The sequence below is a fragment of the Cetorhinus maximus genome, chromosome 3 (assembly GCF_964194155.1).
Source record: "Cetorhinus maximus chromosome 3, sCetMax3.hap1.1, whole genome shotgun sequence".
Lineage (NCBI taxonomy): Eukaryota > Metazoa > Chordata > Chondrichthyes > Lamniformes > Cetorhinidae > Cetorhinus > Cetorhinus maximus.
The window spans coordinates 85,429,540-85,447,281 of NC_135881.1; the positions used below are offsets into that span (position 1 = coordinate 85,429,540).

The 17,742-nt window shown below is 44.5% G+C and overlaps 1 protein-coding gene across 4 annotated transcripts in view; it reads left to right on the top strand.

The window, feature by feature from the left end:
• The window catches only part of cobl (cordon-bleu WH2 repeat protein), a 536,382-nt gene that overhangs the window by 303,786 nt on the left and 214,854 nt on the right, over positions 1–17,742 (top strand). For all 4 annotated transcript variants that reach the window (XM_078538619.1, XM_078538620.1, XM_078538621.1 and 1 more), the window contains one exon: positions 16,565–16,753. In XM_078538619.1, coding sequence (XP_078394745.1) covers positions 16,565–16,753 — 189 coding nt within the window. The remainder of the gene's footprint in view (positions 1–16,564; positions 16,754–17,742) is intronic.

Here is a 17,742-nt window from a genome sequence, read left to right on the forward strand (position 1 = left end):
GGAGCCAAAATGCGCTTTGCCTTTAAGAGGTGCAGTCTGGTTTAAGTAGTGAAGGCTAGCTTTAATTGGTGCTAACCTCACATGAACTTGGCCATGCTGCTGAGGTGTGCAGTCACTCAGCAACTGTGACCAGCAGTGGGATGCACATCATAGTCATGCAAAGGAACAGGCAGCATAAAGTTTGCATGCTGCCTGCATCATGCATCGCGATCCCCACAACTGAACTTGGGAGCTATCCAGTTTAGCCTCCTCTGCATTTGTACACATTTCATTCTTTCTTTCTCCCTTTTTTTTAAACCAATTTCTCCCTCCCTTCTCCCTTTCTGTCACAATTGTGCTCTTCCTCATGCTCTCCCTATCTAGTGCTATCTCATCTTATCTCTTGTGTCACTCAGTATCTCTCTCTTGTGCACCAACTTTCCCACTATCCTGCTTACTTGATATCTCGCACTTTCTTGCTACTTTGCCCTATCTCTCCTGCTTGCTCACGATCTCTCACTCGCATGCTATTTCTCACTATCGCGTGCTATCTCTTGCTTTTTCATTATCTTGCTCACTCACTATATCATTCGCTACCTCTCTTGCTCCTGTGCGATCCTTTTTGCTTTCTTGCATGTATTCTCACTGTTTCCCATGTTATTTCGTTGTTTTTAGAACTGCATTTTCGACCAACATTTCCTATTTGTTTTTGGTGTGTTCGCCATCTTGTTTTCTGCTATGCCCCGAAATGTCTTTTCTATAGTTTCAACCTGTCTCTTCTCTTTTTACTTCAGAGGAAAACCTCATTGTAATGCTATGGCAAAAAAGAACAACTCCCTGTTGTACTAGTATGATGTATGAACCAACAATTTACCATGCAATCTGCAAAAGGAAAACTTTTCCATGCACAAAAGAAATTACAGTTCAACAGAATACAAATTATTCAAATATAATACAATGTTTAGAAATGAGTAAAAATTCTATATCAAATTACATTGCATTACAATGAATATGAGTCATACTGGACTCAAAACATTTACTCTGTTTCGCCCTCCAAGGATACTGCCAGACCAGTTATTTTTTCCAGCATTTTCTGTTTTATTTTGGATTTCCAGCATCTGCAGTATTTTGCTTTTATTACACTGCATAATACTTAAGGGGCAGGATTTTCCGCCCGAGCATGAAATAGCACGTGATGATGATGGGCGAGCATCCCAACATACGCGATTTTTCAGTCGGTGGGCACATGCGAGAGTCAGCAGCGAGCCTGCTGACTATTAAGAGGCCTATTAAGGCCATTAATCAATTACTTAACCACTACTTTTCACTGCCCGTCCAACGTTACGGTTGATGGGTGGCGTATTGGCCAGGTGGCCTTTGGATTTTTGAGGAAACCTCATCCAAGGGCGGGATGAAGTTTCCGATAATAATTTTAAAAAAAATGTTTGGGCAGAATTTTTATCATCAAAATGTTTAGGTGAGTGATTCATGTGGGTGGAAATTTTTTCCAGGATTTAAAAATCTTTATTTAAGGGTTTAAAAATTCTTCAGCTCCCTGAGGCAGCTCTCTGCCTTCAGGGAGCTTTCATTGCGCGCTCCCCCACACCCGCGCTGACTTCAGCACTCGCCTTCTTCCCACCCCCACCCTGGCAATGTTGAGCCTTTCAGCAGGTGCTTCACACTGGCTAGCCGTTAATTAGCCAGCCAGTGTGAAATCGTGGTCAGGGGCTGATCGTGGGCGACGGGCCATTTCCTGGCCGCTCCTGGGCCCGCCCGCGGCGCTCGCCCACGGCACTCGCCCGACGACCTTAAAATCCTGCCCAAGACTGCAAAGAGACAAAATGGCACACAGATTGCAACCATTCTAATTACCCATGGACATTTTGTACACATTCTTCAGTGTAATGTACCAAAGATGACATGAGATTCAAAATTAAGTAAAGGTTAATAGTGGGAGGCTAATGGAAGAAAGAGAATGATGCCATCTAAATCAGAGTAATGCTGACAAAGATGGCACCTTATGGTTTAAGGACTTTGAGGAGTTGGCAACAAATATAATTGGATCTGCTGAGCATTACAAAAATGTCAAGCCTTAATATTTATTAATATAACAAACAAAATGTGGGAGTTGAATACAAACGCTTAGAAGTGCAGGCAGTTAAAGGCATTTGTATATTTTGCATGTGCCAATATTTACTCATGATAAAAGGTTTTTGCAGAAATTTCATTTCCCAGTTGATCTGAGCTCATTTAACCTATTTAAATTTGCTCAGAAGTAATCTGCTTTGCTGATCATTCAAAACTAACTCAGTTAAAATCACCGTTTATATGTTGTTGCATGGTGAAACTGCAAAATATTTGACAAATTATTAAGTCAAATATTAAGTCCAGTTTTAATCATTTGGTACTGTGCCTTCAGCCGGATAGGCAATACAGATAAATAACTATCTGCTATATTATCATTAAATAAAAGATCAATATAAGAATAGGAAATTGGAGCACATGCAAGTTGTCAGAATTGCACAATGTGAGAATTTGTGGACTGTGACACTATTCTGAATGACCGTGCCCATAGGAAGTATCTTTGCCTTGAGTCACTCAGCTCATAATTTTTGAGCTGGAATATGAGTTGGAGACACTCTGATATGTGTAAGTAGAAATATCTGGAAGGTTTACTGCAGAACACAGTCACAACATGTAGAGAGATTCAGGTACAAGGAGAGAAGCAAGAAATGGAAGGCAGAAAATGAGTAAGCGATTGGGGGAGACAGAAAAACAAAGCTAGACAATTCACAAGAAAGGAGAACTCTTCAGCGATTAATGGTATACACTTCAATGCAAAGAGTCTAGTGAGGTGAGGGCACAAATAGACACCTGGAAGTATGATATCATAGCTATTACTGAAACTGATAGAAGGGCAGGAATGGCAGCTCAACATTGCTGGTCATAGGGATTTCCGATGGGATAGAGAAAGGGATAGAAAAGGTGGGGAATCGCATACAGTCACAGCTGTGAAGAGTGATGGGGTGCTAGAAGGATTAAAGTCCCCCATTATATTTTTTGAACATCTCTGTAATTTCCTTGCAAATTTGTTCCTTTATACCTTTTCCATTATTTTATGGCCAACAGAATACACCCAGTAGTGCAATCCAACGATGTTATTCCTCAGTTCTAACCAAATAGATTGTGTCCTTGACCTCTCTAGGACTTCAGCATGGTAATATTTTCTTAAATGAATACTGCCTTCCCTCCTCCTTTCTTTCCTTCTCTATCTTTTTTGAACACCCTGTATTCAGAAATATTTAGTACCTAGTACTGCCCTTTTTTGAGTCAGATCTCCATTATTGCCACAATGTCACATTCCCAGAAGTCTGCCTGTGTCTACAGTACACCAACCTTACTTGCCATACGCTGGATGTTCACATACATGCACAATAAACATAATTGGACCTTATTGCATTCCCTGTTACTATGAGCCCACCTAAAACCTTACTCTTTTTTACCCTAGTGCTATCTGTCTCTCCCAGTCCCGTTTTAGGAAATTAAGCTGGGCAGGTGGAAAGGGTAGAAACATAGAAACTAGGAGCAGAAGTAGGCCATTCGGCCCTTCAAGCCTGATCCGCCATTCATTATGATCATGGCTGATCATCCAACTCAATAGCCTGCTCCCGCTTTCTCCCCATACCCTTTGATCCCTTTCGCCCCAAGAGCTATAGAAACATGGAAACTAGGAGCAGGAGTAGGCCATTTGGCCCTTCGAGCCTGATCCGCCATTCATTATGATCATGGCTGATCATCCAACTCAATAGCCTGCTCCTGCTTTCTCCCCATATCTTTTGATCCCTTTCACCCCAAGAGCTATATCTAACTCCTTCTTGAAAGCATACAATGTTTTGGTCTCAACTACTTTCTGTCGTAACGAATTCCACAGGTTCACCACTCTCTGGGTGAAGAAATTTCTCCTCATCTCAGTCCTAAATGGTCTACCCCATATCCTCAGACTGTGACCCCTAGTTCTGGACTCCCCCACCATTGGGAACATCCTTCCTGCATCTACCCTGTCTAGTCCTGTTAGAATTTTACAGGTTTCTATGAGATCTCCCCTCATTCTTCTGAACTCCAGTGAATATAATCCTAATCGACACAATCTCTCTCCATATGTCAGTCCCGCCATCCCAGGAATCAGTCGGGTAAACCTTCGCTGCACTCCCTCTATAGCAAGTACATCCTTCCTCAGATAAGGAGACCAAAACTGCACACAGTATTCAAGGTATAGTCTCACCAAGGCCCTGTATAATTGCAGCAAGACATCCCTGTTCCTGTACTCGAATCCTCTGGCTATGAAGGCCAACATACCATTTGCCTTCTTTACTGCCTGCTGCACCTGCATGCTTACCTTCAGTGACTGGTGTACGAGGACACCCAGGTCTCGTTGCACATTCCCCTCTCTCAATTTCTAGCCATTCAGATAATAATCTGCCTTCCTGTTTTTGCTACTAAAATGGATAACCTCACATTTATCCACGTTATACTGCACCTGCCGTGCATTTGCCCACTCAGCTTGTCCAAATCACACTGAAGCATCTCTGCATCCTCCTCACAGCTTACCCTCCCACCCAGCTTTGTGTCATATGCAAATCTGCAGATATTACATTTAATTCCCTCATCTAAATCATTAATATATACTGTGAATAACTGGGATCCCAGCACCGATCCCTGCTGTACCCCACTAGTCACTGCCTGCCATTTGGAAAAAGACCCGTTTATTCCTACTTTTTGTTTCCTGCCTGCCAGCCAGTTTTCTATCCATCTCAATACACTACCCCCAATCCCATGCGCTTTAATTTTACACGCCAATCTCTTATGTGGGACTTTGTTGAAAGCCTTCTGAAAGTCCAAATAAACCACATCCACTGGCTCCCCCTCATCAACTCTACTAATTACATTCTCGAAAAATTCCAGTAGATTTGTCAAGCATGATTTCCCTTTCATAAATCCATGCTGACTCTGTCCGATTCTGCCACTGTTTTCCATGTGCTCAGTTATTAAATCTTTTATAATGGACTCTAGAATTTTCCCCACTACCGACGTCAGACTGACTGGTCTATAATTCCCTGTTTTCTCTCTGCCTCCCTCTTTAAATAGTGGGGTTACATTAGCTACCCTCCAATCTGTAGGAACTGTTCCAGAGTCTATAGAATCTCGGAAGATGACCACCAATGCATCCACTATTTCTAAGGCCACTTCCTTAAGTACTCTGGGATGTAGATTATCAGGCCCTGGGGATTTATCGGCCTTCAACCCCATCAATTTCCCCAACACCATTTCCTATTACTAATACTGATTTCTTTCAGTTCCTCCCTCTCACTAAACCCTGTGTTCCCCAACATTTCTGGTATGTTATTAGTGTCCTCCTTTGTGAAGACAGGACCAAAGTATGTATTTAGCTGGTCAGCCATTTCTTTGTTCCCCATTATAAATTCCCCGTTTCTGACTGTAAGGGACCTACATTTGTCTTCACCAATCTTTTTCTCTTCACATACCTATAGAAACTTTTACAGTCAGTTTTTTTGTTCCCTGCAAGCTTACGCTCGTAATCTATTTTCCCCTTCTTAATCGATCCCTTGGTCCTCCTTTGCTGAATTCTAAACTGCTCCCAATCCTCAGTTCTGTTGTTTTTTCTGCCTAATTTTTATGCCTCTTCCTTGCATCTAATACTATCTCTAATTTCCCTTGTAAGCCATGGTTTGGCTACCTTTCCTGTTTTACTTTTGCACCAGACAGGAATAAACAATTGTTGCAGTTCCCCCATGCACTCTTTGAATGTTTGCCATTGCCTGTCCACCATCATCCCTTTAAGTAACGTTTCCCAATCCATCATAGCCAACTCGCGCCTCATACCATTGTAGTTTCCTTTATTAAGATTCAGGATCCAAGTCTCAGAATTAACTCCGTCACTCTCCATCTTGATGAAGAATTCTATCATTTTATGGTTGCTCATCCCCAAGGGGCCTCGCACAACTAGATTCACAATTATTCCTTTCTCATTACACAAAACCCAGTTGAGGATGGCCTGTTCTCTCGTTGGTTCCTCAATGTATTGGTCCAGAAAAACATCCCGTAAACACTTCAGGAATTCCTCCTCTATGGTATTGTTTCCAATTTGATTTGCCCAATCTGTATGCATATTAACGTCACCCATAAATACAGATGTTCCTTTATTGCATGCATCTCTAATTTCCTGTTTAATGCCATTCTCAACATCACCACTACAGTTTGGGGCTCTATATACAACCCCCACTAACGTTTTTAGCCCCTTAGTGTTTCTCAGCTCTACCCATACAGATTCCACATCGTCGGAGCTAATATCTTTCCTCATATCTTTCCTTGCGTTAATTTGCTCTTTAACCAGCAGTGCAACTCCACCGCCTTTTCCTTTTTGTCTGTCCTTCCTAAATACTGAATACCCCAGGATGGTCAGTTACCATCCCTGGTCACCGTGCAGCCATGTCTCCGTAATCCCAACTATATCATACCTGTTTACATCTATTTGCGTGGTTAATTCATCCACTTTATTGCGGATGCACCTCGTGTTAAGGCACAAAGCCTTAAGGCTTGTCTTTTTAACATTACTTGTCCCGTTCCCACTATTTTTCACTGAGGCCCTGTTTGATTCTTGCCCTTGATTTCTCTGGCTATCACTTTCCTTATTCCGCTTTCTGTCTTTTGTTCTTGTCTTTGATTCGCCTTTCTCTGACTCCTTGCATAGGTTCCCATCCCCCTGCCATTTTAGTTTAAACCCTCCCCAACCACTCTAGTAAATGTTTCCCCTAGGACGTCAGTCCCAGTCCTGCACAGGCGTAACCCGTCTAGTTTGTACTGGTCCCACCTCCCCCAGAACCGGTCCCAATGTCCCAGGAATCTGAAACCCTCCCCTTCACACCATCACTTCAGCCACGTATTCATCCAATATATCCTGCTATTTCTACTCTGACTGGCAGGTGGCACTGGTAGTAATCCTGAGATCACTATCTTTGAGGTCCTACTTTTCAACTTACTTCCTAACTCCCTATATTCTGCTTTTAGGACCTCATCCCTTTTTTTAACCTATGTCGTTTGTACCAATGTGTACCACGACCATTGGCTGTTCACCCTCCCCCTTCAGAATGTCCTCTAGCTGCTCTGAGACATCCTTGACCCTAGCACCAGGGAAGCAACATACCATCCTGGAGTCTCGTTTGTGGCCACAGAAATGCCTATCTATTCCCCTTATAATTGAATCCCCTATAACTATTGCATTCTCCTCATACTTTTTACTCCTCCCCTGCGCAGCAGAGCCAACTGTGGTGCAACGAATTTGGCTGTTGCTGCTTTCTCCTGAGAGGCCATTCCCCCCAACAGTATCCAAAGCGGTATATCTGTCTTGCAGGGGCATAGCTACAGGAGATTCCTGCACTGCCTGCCTAGTCCTCTTGCTTTGCCTGGTGGTCACCCATTCCCTTCCTTCCTGTGGACTCTTAGCCTGTGGTGTGACCACCTCTCTATATGTACTATCAACGATACTCTCCGCTTCACGGATGCTCCACAGTGTCCCCAGCCGCCGCTCGAGCTCCAAAACCTGGGCTTCCAGGAGCTGCAGCCGGAGACACTTCCCGCACACATGCTGGCCCCGGGCACTGGAAATGTGCCTGGCTTCCCACGTAGAGCAGGAGGAGCACACCACGGCTTTGATCCCTCCTGCTATGACTTACCCCTTTAAATTAAATTAAACCTTTTGGAATATACTTAATATCAATTACTCTAGGGCCCTTCTTGCCTGCTCCTCGTTGTTACAGAATATAGCCTCTACAAACGATGGCCCACAAAGTAAGACCTTAAAAACTATAAGCAATAAAAGTAGTAAATACTTACCCAGCCGTACTCACGGTACTCAAAGGATCACCTCGTTCCCTCCTCACCAAACTCCCTCAGTCACCCTTGCTCTCCCAGCTCCTCTTCAACTCCCGAGTCCTCTCGCGCTCCTCTTCATCTCCCGACTCCTCTCGTGCTTCTCTTCCACTCCCAGCTCCTCACGCGCTCCTTTTCAATTCCTGATTCCTCTTGCGCTCCTCTTCAACTCCCGGCTCCTCTCGCGCTCCACTTCAACTCCCGACTCCTCTCGCGCTTCTCTTCAACTCCTGACTCCTCTTACGCTCCTCTTCAACTCCAGACTCCTCTTGCGCTCCTCTTCCACTCCCGACTCCTCTCGCGCTTCTCTTCAACTCCTGACTCCTCTTCCGCTCCTCTTCAACTCCAGACTCCTCTCGCGCTTCTCTTCAACTCCTGACTCCTCTTCCGCTCCTCTTCCACTGCCGACTCCTCTCGCGCTTCTCTTCAACTCCTGACTCCTCTCGCGCTTCTCTTCAACTCCCGACTCCTCTCGCGCTTCTCTTCAACTCCCGACTCCTCTCGCGCTTCTCTTCAACTCCTGACTCCTCTTCCGCTCCTCTTCCACTGCCGACTCCTCTCGCGCTTCTCTTCAACTCCTGACTCCTCTCACGCTTCTCTTCAACTCCCAACTCCTCTCGCGCTTCTCTTCAACTCCCGACTCCTCTCGCGCTTCTCTTCAACTCCTGACTCATCTCGCGCTCCTTTTCAACTCCCGACTCCCCTAGGTGCTGCTGACTGCCTGTCCCAGAGTCCTTCTCTCGCTCTTTCCTCTAGATGCTGCTAAGTGCCTGTCCCAGAGCGCTCCTCTCACACTCTCCTCTAGGTGCTGCTGACTGCCTGTCCCAGAGTCCTCCTCTCACACTCTCCTCTTCTGTGTACATGTACCCTCAGTAGCTGGCAGCTCTTGGAGGCCGGATATCCTGCCTCAGAGTGGCAGAAGCCACTACTTCAAGCAACTAAGTGGCTGAGCCATGTAAAATTCAGTTTTGGCTTCTAGGGATGGTGGAGGCCAGCTCGCCCCTGGCTTTCCAGCCAGTGGCCAGCAGCAGAGGAAAGAGGCCCTTAAGTAGCCATTAATTGGACCACCTACCACCTTCTCTGCTGCTGGTAAAACACCAGCAGAAGTGGGTAGGTGACAGGCATGGCACTGCTTGCCATCCCAACCAATTTTACTTCTCCCCCCACCTGCCTGCGAGTACATTCCTGGGGCAAGTGGGCAGGGGACGTAAAATTCCAGTAACTATGTTTTGGAAATTACAATGGATTAGGCCATACTATTTTTAGTAATGAATAACGGCTAAAATGAATTAATAACCTGGCAGGAAGGAGCATTTAGCAAACTGACCATACCATGATAGAGTTTAACATTAACTTTGAGAAGGAGAAAGATGACATACAAACCAAGGTTTTATGCTTCAGCAAGGCTCACTTTGAAGAAATGAATTATAAGTTGAACATGTTGAACTGGACTAACCTGTCGAGAAAGAAACAGAGTTAACGTTTTGAGTCCAATAAAAACTGCTCAGTTCCAAAGAAGAGTCATATTGGACTCAGAGCATTAACTCTGTTTCTCTCTCCACAAATGCTGCCAGACCTGCTGCATTTTTCCAGCACTTTGTGTTTTTATTTCAGGTCTCCAGTATCTGCAGTATTTTGCTTTTATTTCCGTGGACTAAACTGTTAACAGTTAAACCTACAGAATAGTAGTGGGAGGTATTTAATGAAGCCTATAGTGCAATTGTTAGGCCAATATTTACTCTTAGAGAGAAAAAGTTCCACCTCCACCGTCAAGAAACATATGAGGTAAAACACTGTATAAAGCTGAAGGAAGCGACTCACAAGAATACTGAAAAAAGTAGCATTCCAGTGAACCAGGAGGAAGACAGAAAGCAATAAATGAACACAAACAGAATATTGAAAGCTTCAAAAAGAAAATATGAAAAAACTTGCAAGTAATTATAAAGAATAATAATAAAAGCTTTTATAAATATATTAAGTGAGCTGCTTAAGGAAGTGGCAGTCTGTTGGAGACAAACACAGGTAATCATGTATTAGACAGCAAAGCAGCAAAGAGGCTAAAATAGCAGTGGTAGGAGGTAAACTAGATCTATGCACATGAACCCCCAGGACCCTCTGTCCCTGCAGACTATTTAGAACTGTGCCATCTAGTCTATGTGGCCTCTCCCTATCCCATCTGTCAAAATGCATCACCACACACATCTCTTTATTAAATTCCTTCTGCCACTTGTCTGCCCATTCTGTTACTTTATCCATGTGCTGTTGTAATCTATTGATAACATCCTCATGTTTGCCATCATTTGCCATAAATTTTACTCTGTATTGCAATATCCAAGTCACATATATATCAAAAGAAAGCAGTGGTCCTAGCACTGAACCTTGGGGAACACCACTGTCTACCGTCTTGCAGTCTGAAAAACAATTATTTACCATGACCCTCTGTTTTCTGTCATTAAGTCATTTGTTTTTAATCTGAGCTGACACTGACCCATGAGCCTCAATTTTGTTAACTTGCCTTTCACGTTTTACTTTATCAAACACTTTCTTAAAATTCATATGGACAAAACCCATTGTCTTCCTCAACCTTATCTCTTACTTTATCAAAAAAAATCAATTAGGTTAGTCAAACCTGCTCTGTGTTTTACAAATCCATTCTGGCTCTCCTTAATGAACTCATTAACTTTTTAAAGAAGAAGGCATAGAACTTGCGGAAGCATTGGTTATACATTTTAAAACCCTTTAGATTTAGGAATTGTGCCGTTAAATTGGAAGTTTGCCACTCCATTATTTAAGAAGAGAAACATGGGAGTGAATGTTACATCTGAAATTGGGCACGCTGCCCCCTCTGTGCTTACGTAGAATCTGGTGTGATGACGTCTAATCTCCTACCTGAGACCATCATGCTAGTCTCCGATAATACGGAAGTTGGGCGGGCGCCGAAATCAGAAGCCTGCCCGCCATTTTTAGAGAACAAACTCAAGGCCAATTTAGCTTGTCAGCAAGGCAATGGACTTGTATTTTATTTGCCCATACCATTTTTTGTTGAGCGTACGTGAAAAACGTTCAGAGGAAGTTCCGCCAGGTATGAGGAGTCTATGCAAAGGCATATAGAAAGGCTGTAAGTGGAGCTATTCAAGTGGAAGCATTCAGCAAGGGTTTGCTAGTGAAGGTGGGATAGTTATCCAGTTCTTTAAGTGCGTTAATTCATCTTTTTCAGCCTGCAATAGGAGACATTGGCAGATAAGTGACCTACAGACAGAGCCAAGCTGAAGTTTGTAGACTCTGATATTGGACCTGGAGATCACTGTCCCCCATGGACAACGTCCATTCTGGAGGAGGTTCCTCCAGTGAGGAGGAGAGGGAAAAGGAGGAGGGCAGCTGACTAGGAATAGGTGTGTCCTGTAGCACATCAAGACCGGCTGCTGTGTAGTAGTCTGCAGAGGAGAGACATCAGCAGCAAGCAGGCAGAGGTAGGCGAAGGTACTATCTTGCAAACAGAGTCTACAGGGCAAGGATGACCTACCTCCAAATGGCAGAGTGTCAATGCCTTAGAAGACTGTGTCTCTCCAGGGAGACAGTCACATCACTGTGACATATTGTCTGGAGAAATTGCCTCGAAATGTGTTGGTGGCCAGCCAATGTCTGTGGTGTTGAAGGTTATGGTGACCTTGAATTTTTTCGTACCTGGGTCCTTCCAGGCATCAGTCAGAGACCTGTGTGGGATTTCACAACCAGCAGCTGATCATTATATTAAGATTGTCACAGATGCAAATTCAGGCGCACCCATGAATTCATATCATTCGGTGCAGACAACACATGTCAAGCAGACAGAGCCAAAGGCTTTGCTACCAAAGGCTTCTGAGTCCTGATGAAGAGTCATGTTAGAACCGAAACGTTAACTCTGTTTCTCACTCTGCAGACGCTGCCAGACGTGCTTAGTCTTTCCGGCATTTTATGTCTTTATTTCAGATTTCCGAAATCTGCACAACATTACTTTTATTTTGCTTTTATTATAGCTTTGCCACCATTGCTGGATTCAAAAGCGCAAGAGGTCTTAGACTGCATCCATGTGGCAATCAAAGCACCGTCGGGGTAGCCAGGGGCCTTTGTAAACAGAAAAGGGTTCCATTCAGTCAATGTGCAGTTTATATGTGACGATAGGCAAAGGATTATACAGGTGTGTGCAGCTGTCATGATTTGTACATTCTTAGCCACTCCCAGGTGCCAGGAATGCTCTGCCCACTGGAACCTTTGGATAGATGGCCTCTGGGAGACAACGGACACCCTCTTAAGACATGGCTTATGGACCCGTCAGACATCCACGCATTGATGTGGTACAATGAAAGCCATGCTTCCACAAGGGCCATCATTAAGTGGTCCATTTGTCTGCTCAAAATGAGATTTAGATGTCTGGACTGTTCAGGTGTCACACTGCAATATTCACCTGCTCGTGTGTTACTCATGGTTGAGGCCTGCTGCTGTTACACGGCCTGGCACTCCAAAGAGGGGAGGCCCTGGCAGAGGAGGATGCAATGCTCTGCATCCTCTGACAAGGAGGAGCCTGAGGAAGAGTCTGATTGTGCGTAGGGTGAACCATGCCAGCCAGCTGCGGAAGCCGGTGGACAGGAGACTTGGATGCCAGAGACACACAAGTCTCTAATAATGCAAAGATTTACCTATTAATGTGCCGTTCGCTCTATGAGACCATCGTTGCCATACTCATCTCTTCCTTGTATCTCCCAAACATCAACACCAGGGCCGCCTGTGCATATTCCAATGGGTGCCCAAATGAGGCCAATCAGAGGGACCCACATGAGCACAAACTCCATTGAGAGCATTTAGTCCATCCAAATTCAGACAGCGCATCACACACATGAAACACTAATGAAGTTGGAGCTGCAAATGCAAAGAACAGTAATTCAATAAAAAATTAAAACAACATTGCATGACAAACAGAACAACGTAATCATCCTTGTGAACCTATGTGTGACTAATGCGGTGTGTTCTTAAATCTTTTCTGGGTGTTATGGCGTGGTGCTCCCCCTTTGCGGCCAGTTGTGCCGGAGAAAGACTGCTAACTCTTATGCCCCTTTGCCCAGGATGACTTTGGTGGGCATCCTCTGAGGCAATGAGAGCCCTGGTGTAGTCAGGGTCTCCTGCACAGTATTGCTGCAGCACTTGGAGGCATTTTTGTCAGTGACAGAGGGGTGGAGAAGAGGCTGTCCCCATCAGGTGCGCCCTTAGAGTTGCTCCCGAATGGCGGCAGCAGCTGTTCATCTGCCAACGTGAGGTGCCACTCTGTTTTCGTGAGAGGAACCAGGACCTGGAAGCAACTCCAGGCACCTCGTCCCTCTCTCAGATTGAACAGGGCACTAGAGTTCATAGACAAGACAATGCAATGCAGGTCAGACCCCATACCCAGTATCCCATCAGTGAGCTGCAGGGTGTGGCCCTTCATGACAGTCACCAGTCTCTCAATGTAAGAAGCCATGCATTCTGAAGAGAGGGTGATCATAGCGCTCATAGCCTGGATGGACTCCTCCACTATCTGTGCCAGTGTACGCAACTCTCTAGGAGCTCTGCCACATCTTCACATACCTTGCACTGCATGTCCAGCATCCGCCACTGGATGGACGACTCCAAAGGCTCATCATCAACCTGGGGTTCATCATCTATGTTGCCTCCAGCATTCCCCCAAGTGTCAGAGGCCTGCACTATCATAGTCTCTGACTGGCTGGTCTTGCGACTGTGATGTGCTCTCACAAGTCTGTGGTTCTCTTACAGCCAAGTCGCGTACACCCACCATGCTGCGTGAATCTGTGCTAGTGCTAGGCGCTGCACCAGGATATGACAATGCACCCTCGGAGGCTCCCTCCTTCTCCTCAGATATTACTGTTGGTCTGTCCTCAGAGCTGGTGGCTCGAGCTGCAAAGCTGTCACCTGTGGGGGAAACAAGCAAGGATGAATAGAATTCAATGTGGGCAAGAGTCAGAGAGATAAATTGGAGGATTTTCTAAATGGGAAGAAATTCGGAATTTTAGAGGAACAAAGAGATTTGGGAACCCAAACTACACAAATCATTATAATCTAACGGACAGAAATCAATCAACACGGCAATAGGAATGTTGACCTTTTGTTCAAGAGAGCTGGAATACAATGGAGAGGATGTTATGCTTCAAACATATAAAATGTTTTTCAGATTGCATAAAGGGTAAGGGCACACCACACCTCAGGAAGGATATTTTAACCTTGGAGGCAATACTCCCTTTAAGCTGTGCCTCTGCATGGCCACACAGGAACCTGGAAAGCCTAGCTCAGGTCATTCACAAGTTTTCTCCTTTGAGATAATACGTGTGCACAGCCACAGAAAAAGATTTAAAGGTACCGCACATTGAAATGAACAGGCCACACACAACACAAACATTTTAGAGGGGACATTGCTTGGTGGAGTGCAGCGCAGATTCACCAGAATAATCCCAGGATTTAGAGGGTTAAATTAGTGGACAGGTTACATAAACTTGGCTTATCGTTTGCAGAGTATAAATTTGGTAAGGTAAATAGGGAGGAACAGTTTCCTCTGTTGGAGGAATGAAGAACAAGGGGACATAATAGTAAAATTATAGTGAGGCGATTTAGGAGTGAAACCTGGAAAAATTGTTTCATACAAAGGATAGTTGCAATGTGAAAGATCAGCCTGAATTTTTTGGATGGCAGGGTCTCGCTTCCTGCCATCTGAAGAGTCCCTGCCGACTCTGAGTGCCCCGCAGCCTTTCACACGCGAATGGGCGTTAAGTGGCTGCAAGCGGGACTTCTGTCCCTCACTCAGGAGGAAGTTCCGCCTTTGAGAGCCGTTGGCCAATCTGATTGGCCAGCAGCTCTCCAGTCCCTGCAATGAAAGTGCTGCAGTGGACAGAAGAAGAAATGCAGGAGGACGTCAGAGCCTAAGTCCAGGCACCGGAGGCCCAGGTAAAGTCAAGGGGTCTCAGAGGGGGAGGGAAGAAGGGAAGGCCGGGGGGTTGGAGGGGGGGGTGGCGAAGGGGGTGATTGGGTTCTCAGGTGGGGAGGTGGCCGGGATGGGAGGGAAGTCCGGAGGCTACTGGACCTTAAAGTTGTGGGGGGGGAGGGGAGGGAGAGGGGGTGGGGCACTCAACTTCAGATGAGGGCTTCTGATGGAGGCGCCACCACCCACCTTCCCACCAGAGATGTAACTCTGTTCTCCTTCAGGCTTCCGCCACAGAAGTTCAGTCGTCCCGCCAGCCTAAAAATTGAGGCTGGGTGGGAAACGGCCCTAAAGTGGCCAATATTTGGCCGCTTAAGGGCCTCAATTGGGGCAATAACGGGTTTCCCACCCAAGGCCTTGCCTGCCCCAGCTTAAAATCGTTGTGTGGTCAGGACAGGCAGGAACCAGAAGTGAATCCTATCCCTTCAATTTCACATTCCACCCCACCCCCCCCCCCACCTAAAAATCTGCCGCTGGGGGAACGTTAAATTCTGGCCATTGATTTTTGTTCGATAAGGATATCAACAGTTATGGAGCAAAGGTGGTTAAACGGAGTTGAGGTGCAGAGTACCTCAGATCTAACTGGTGGATCATGCTTGAGGAGCTGAAATGGTCCGCTCCTGTTGCATTAGTGCCAAATGGCTTAGCATTTTGACCACCCTTTGTCTTGAGCATTTAAAAATGTGTTCATACACTTTGTGCAAACAAAAATTAAATGTAACTCTTCCAAATGGCTCCTGTGCAGAAATATTCAAAGAATCCCAAAGTGCTATGCCACATGTATATTTCGCAGACATTTTCACACAAAATCTTTCACAATTGGTTATCTGTCGTACCAATTTGAATAAGTTTGTAACCATACGTGAGATGATATGTGCGTAATGTTCTTTTAGAAATTGGTCTGCTATAGGTTTTTTAGGATCAGTGCAATCTTCCCCATCCTTTGTTGTATAAATTAGATGCTTCATAGACCAGTTATTGGAGGTTACTATTAATCTGAAGCTGAACAAGTACACCATACCAAAAAGGTGGCTACTAGAGCAGGTAGAAGCAGGTAGAAGCTACATGCTCTCTGATAAGGGGATTCTCACCACCTACAAGACTCAAGTCAGGAGTGTGATAGAATTCTTACCACTTGCCTAGATGGATGCAGTTATGTCAAGAAATTCAACCCCATCTACCCTGCTTGAGTGCTGACACTATCACTAGGCTCTGCTGCTCCATTGCAAAGCTGTAGTGAATATGATCTGGAGGATGCACGACAACAACTCACCCAAGGTCATTTGGCAGTGCCCCTGCCCTCCGCTTCACCTACAATTTTATGGGAACACTACCATCTCGAGGAACTACTTCGAAAAGCTCGTTGCTTTGATTTGGATATATATTGCCGTTCATTCAATCATGGGATGATATCATACTGAGTAGCCTGAAGTTTCATTTGAGAACTTATTTGTATTAAAGCAAGGATAATGTAATTTTCTGTTACTTTTTGAGTTGACAACCATTTTTAACCCAAAATGATTATCCAATACCACAGATAGTTGATGCAACCTTTTAATAGCTAAGTAGCTTTTAAAACTTATATATTGTATATGCATTATTTTTGTGCATCACTGGTTAATCAAATCTTTCCTGTAGGGCTATTCAACAGCTCCATCCACACCAACTGTTAATACACGATCAACCAATTTGAACCCATCACTTTCTGCTAGCAACATATTGAGAATGTCTCAGATGACAGACATAAAGAAACGCAGAGCGCCACCTCCACCATCAGTCCCGCCAGAACAGAGCAGCATAAAGATTGTGGATCAGAGTGTGCAGGAGGTAATGATACATTCTGACTACATGAAACAAAAACTTCATGCTGTTGATCAAGTAATTTTATGTTTTTCCCATTCATAATCAGATTAATTATATTTACAAGTTTGTATAGCATCCCTTCCCTTTCAATTATGAGTTGCTGGCAAGCCTCGAGTTATGCTTTTAATTCTCTTACTCTTTGCTTATCCAGTGTATGGTTCAGACAAATAGAAAGAAAACTGAATCAGAGGAAAGTGAGAAAGACTAAAAATAAATGGAGGCAAGACAGAATGAGTGATACATGTATGAATCCGGGACAGAAACCTGAGCAAAAAGGGAGATAGAAGGAGTAGGTAGACTCAAATGGATAGTTAGAAGAAAGGGGAGAAATCCATTGAAAAATCAATCAATAACATAAATGATACCAAGCAGGAGAAAGTCTGTCTTTTAAATAAATCATTAATGTTTGTTTATGGGCAGTGAACATCATAATGCTAACTTAGGTAACTATGTTCCATAATTTGATGTGAGTTTCAAACTGCTTCAGCAAATTTTACCCAGTGAATATCTGAGAAAGGTCCCATCTGAGAATGACCAGTCTTTAATAGTTAGCTGAACTAATTCAGGGCAACAATAGGGATGGTGCAATCAGCCTCAGTGCCCCTGTGATAGAGAAGAAAATATTGGCTCGGGTACTCACTCCAGATCACCAACTTGTGACACTTGCTTGTAATGCCTGTATATATTGGTGGGAACAAGAGCCCTGAGATGATACTTCTTGAGGTTGAATAGACTGCTGTTGTTCACTGTCAAAGTTCACACATGAATAATGGCCAACTGTACAAGGTACTAGAAGGTGACTAGCAGCCATGGAACCACATCCTAGCAACAAGTCATTGTCGTCAGGGAAATAGAGGAGGGAAAGTAGAAAAAATGGGAGAGACAAAAATCATATCTTTAGATCCTTAAAGGCAGAGTTCATGAAAAATACAGGACTTTATAATATGCAAAGT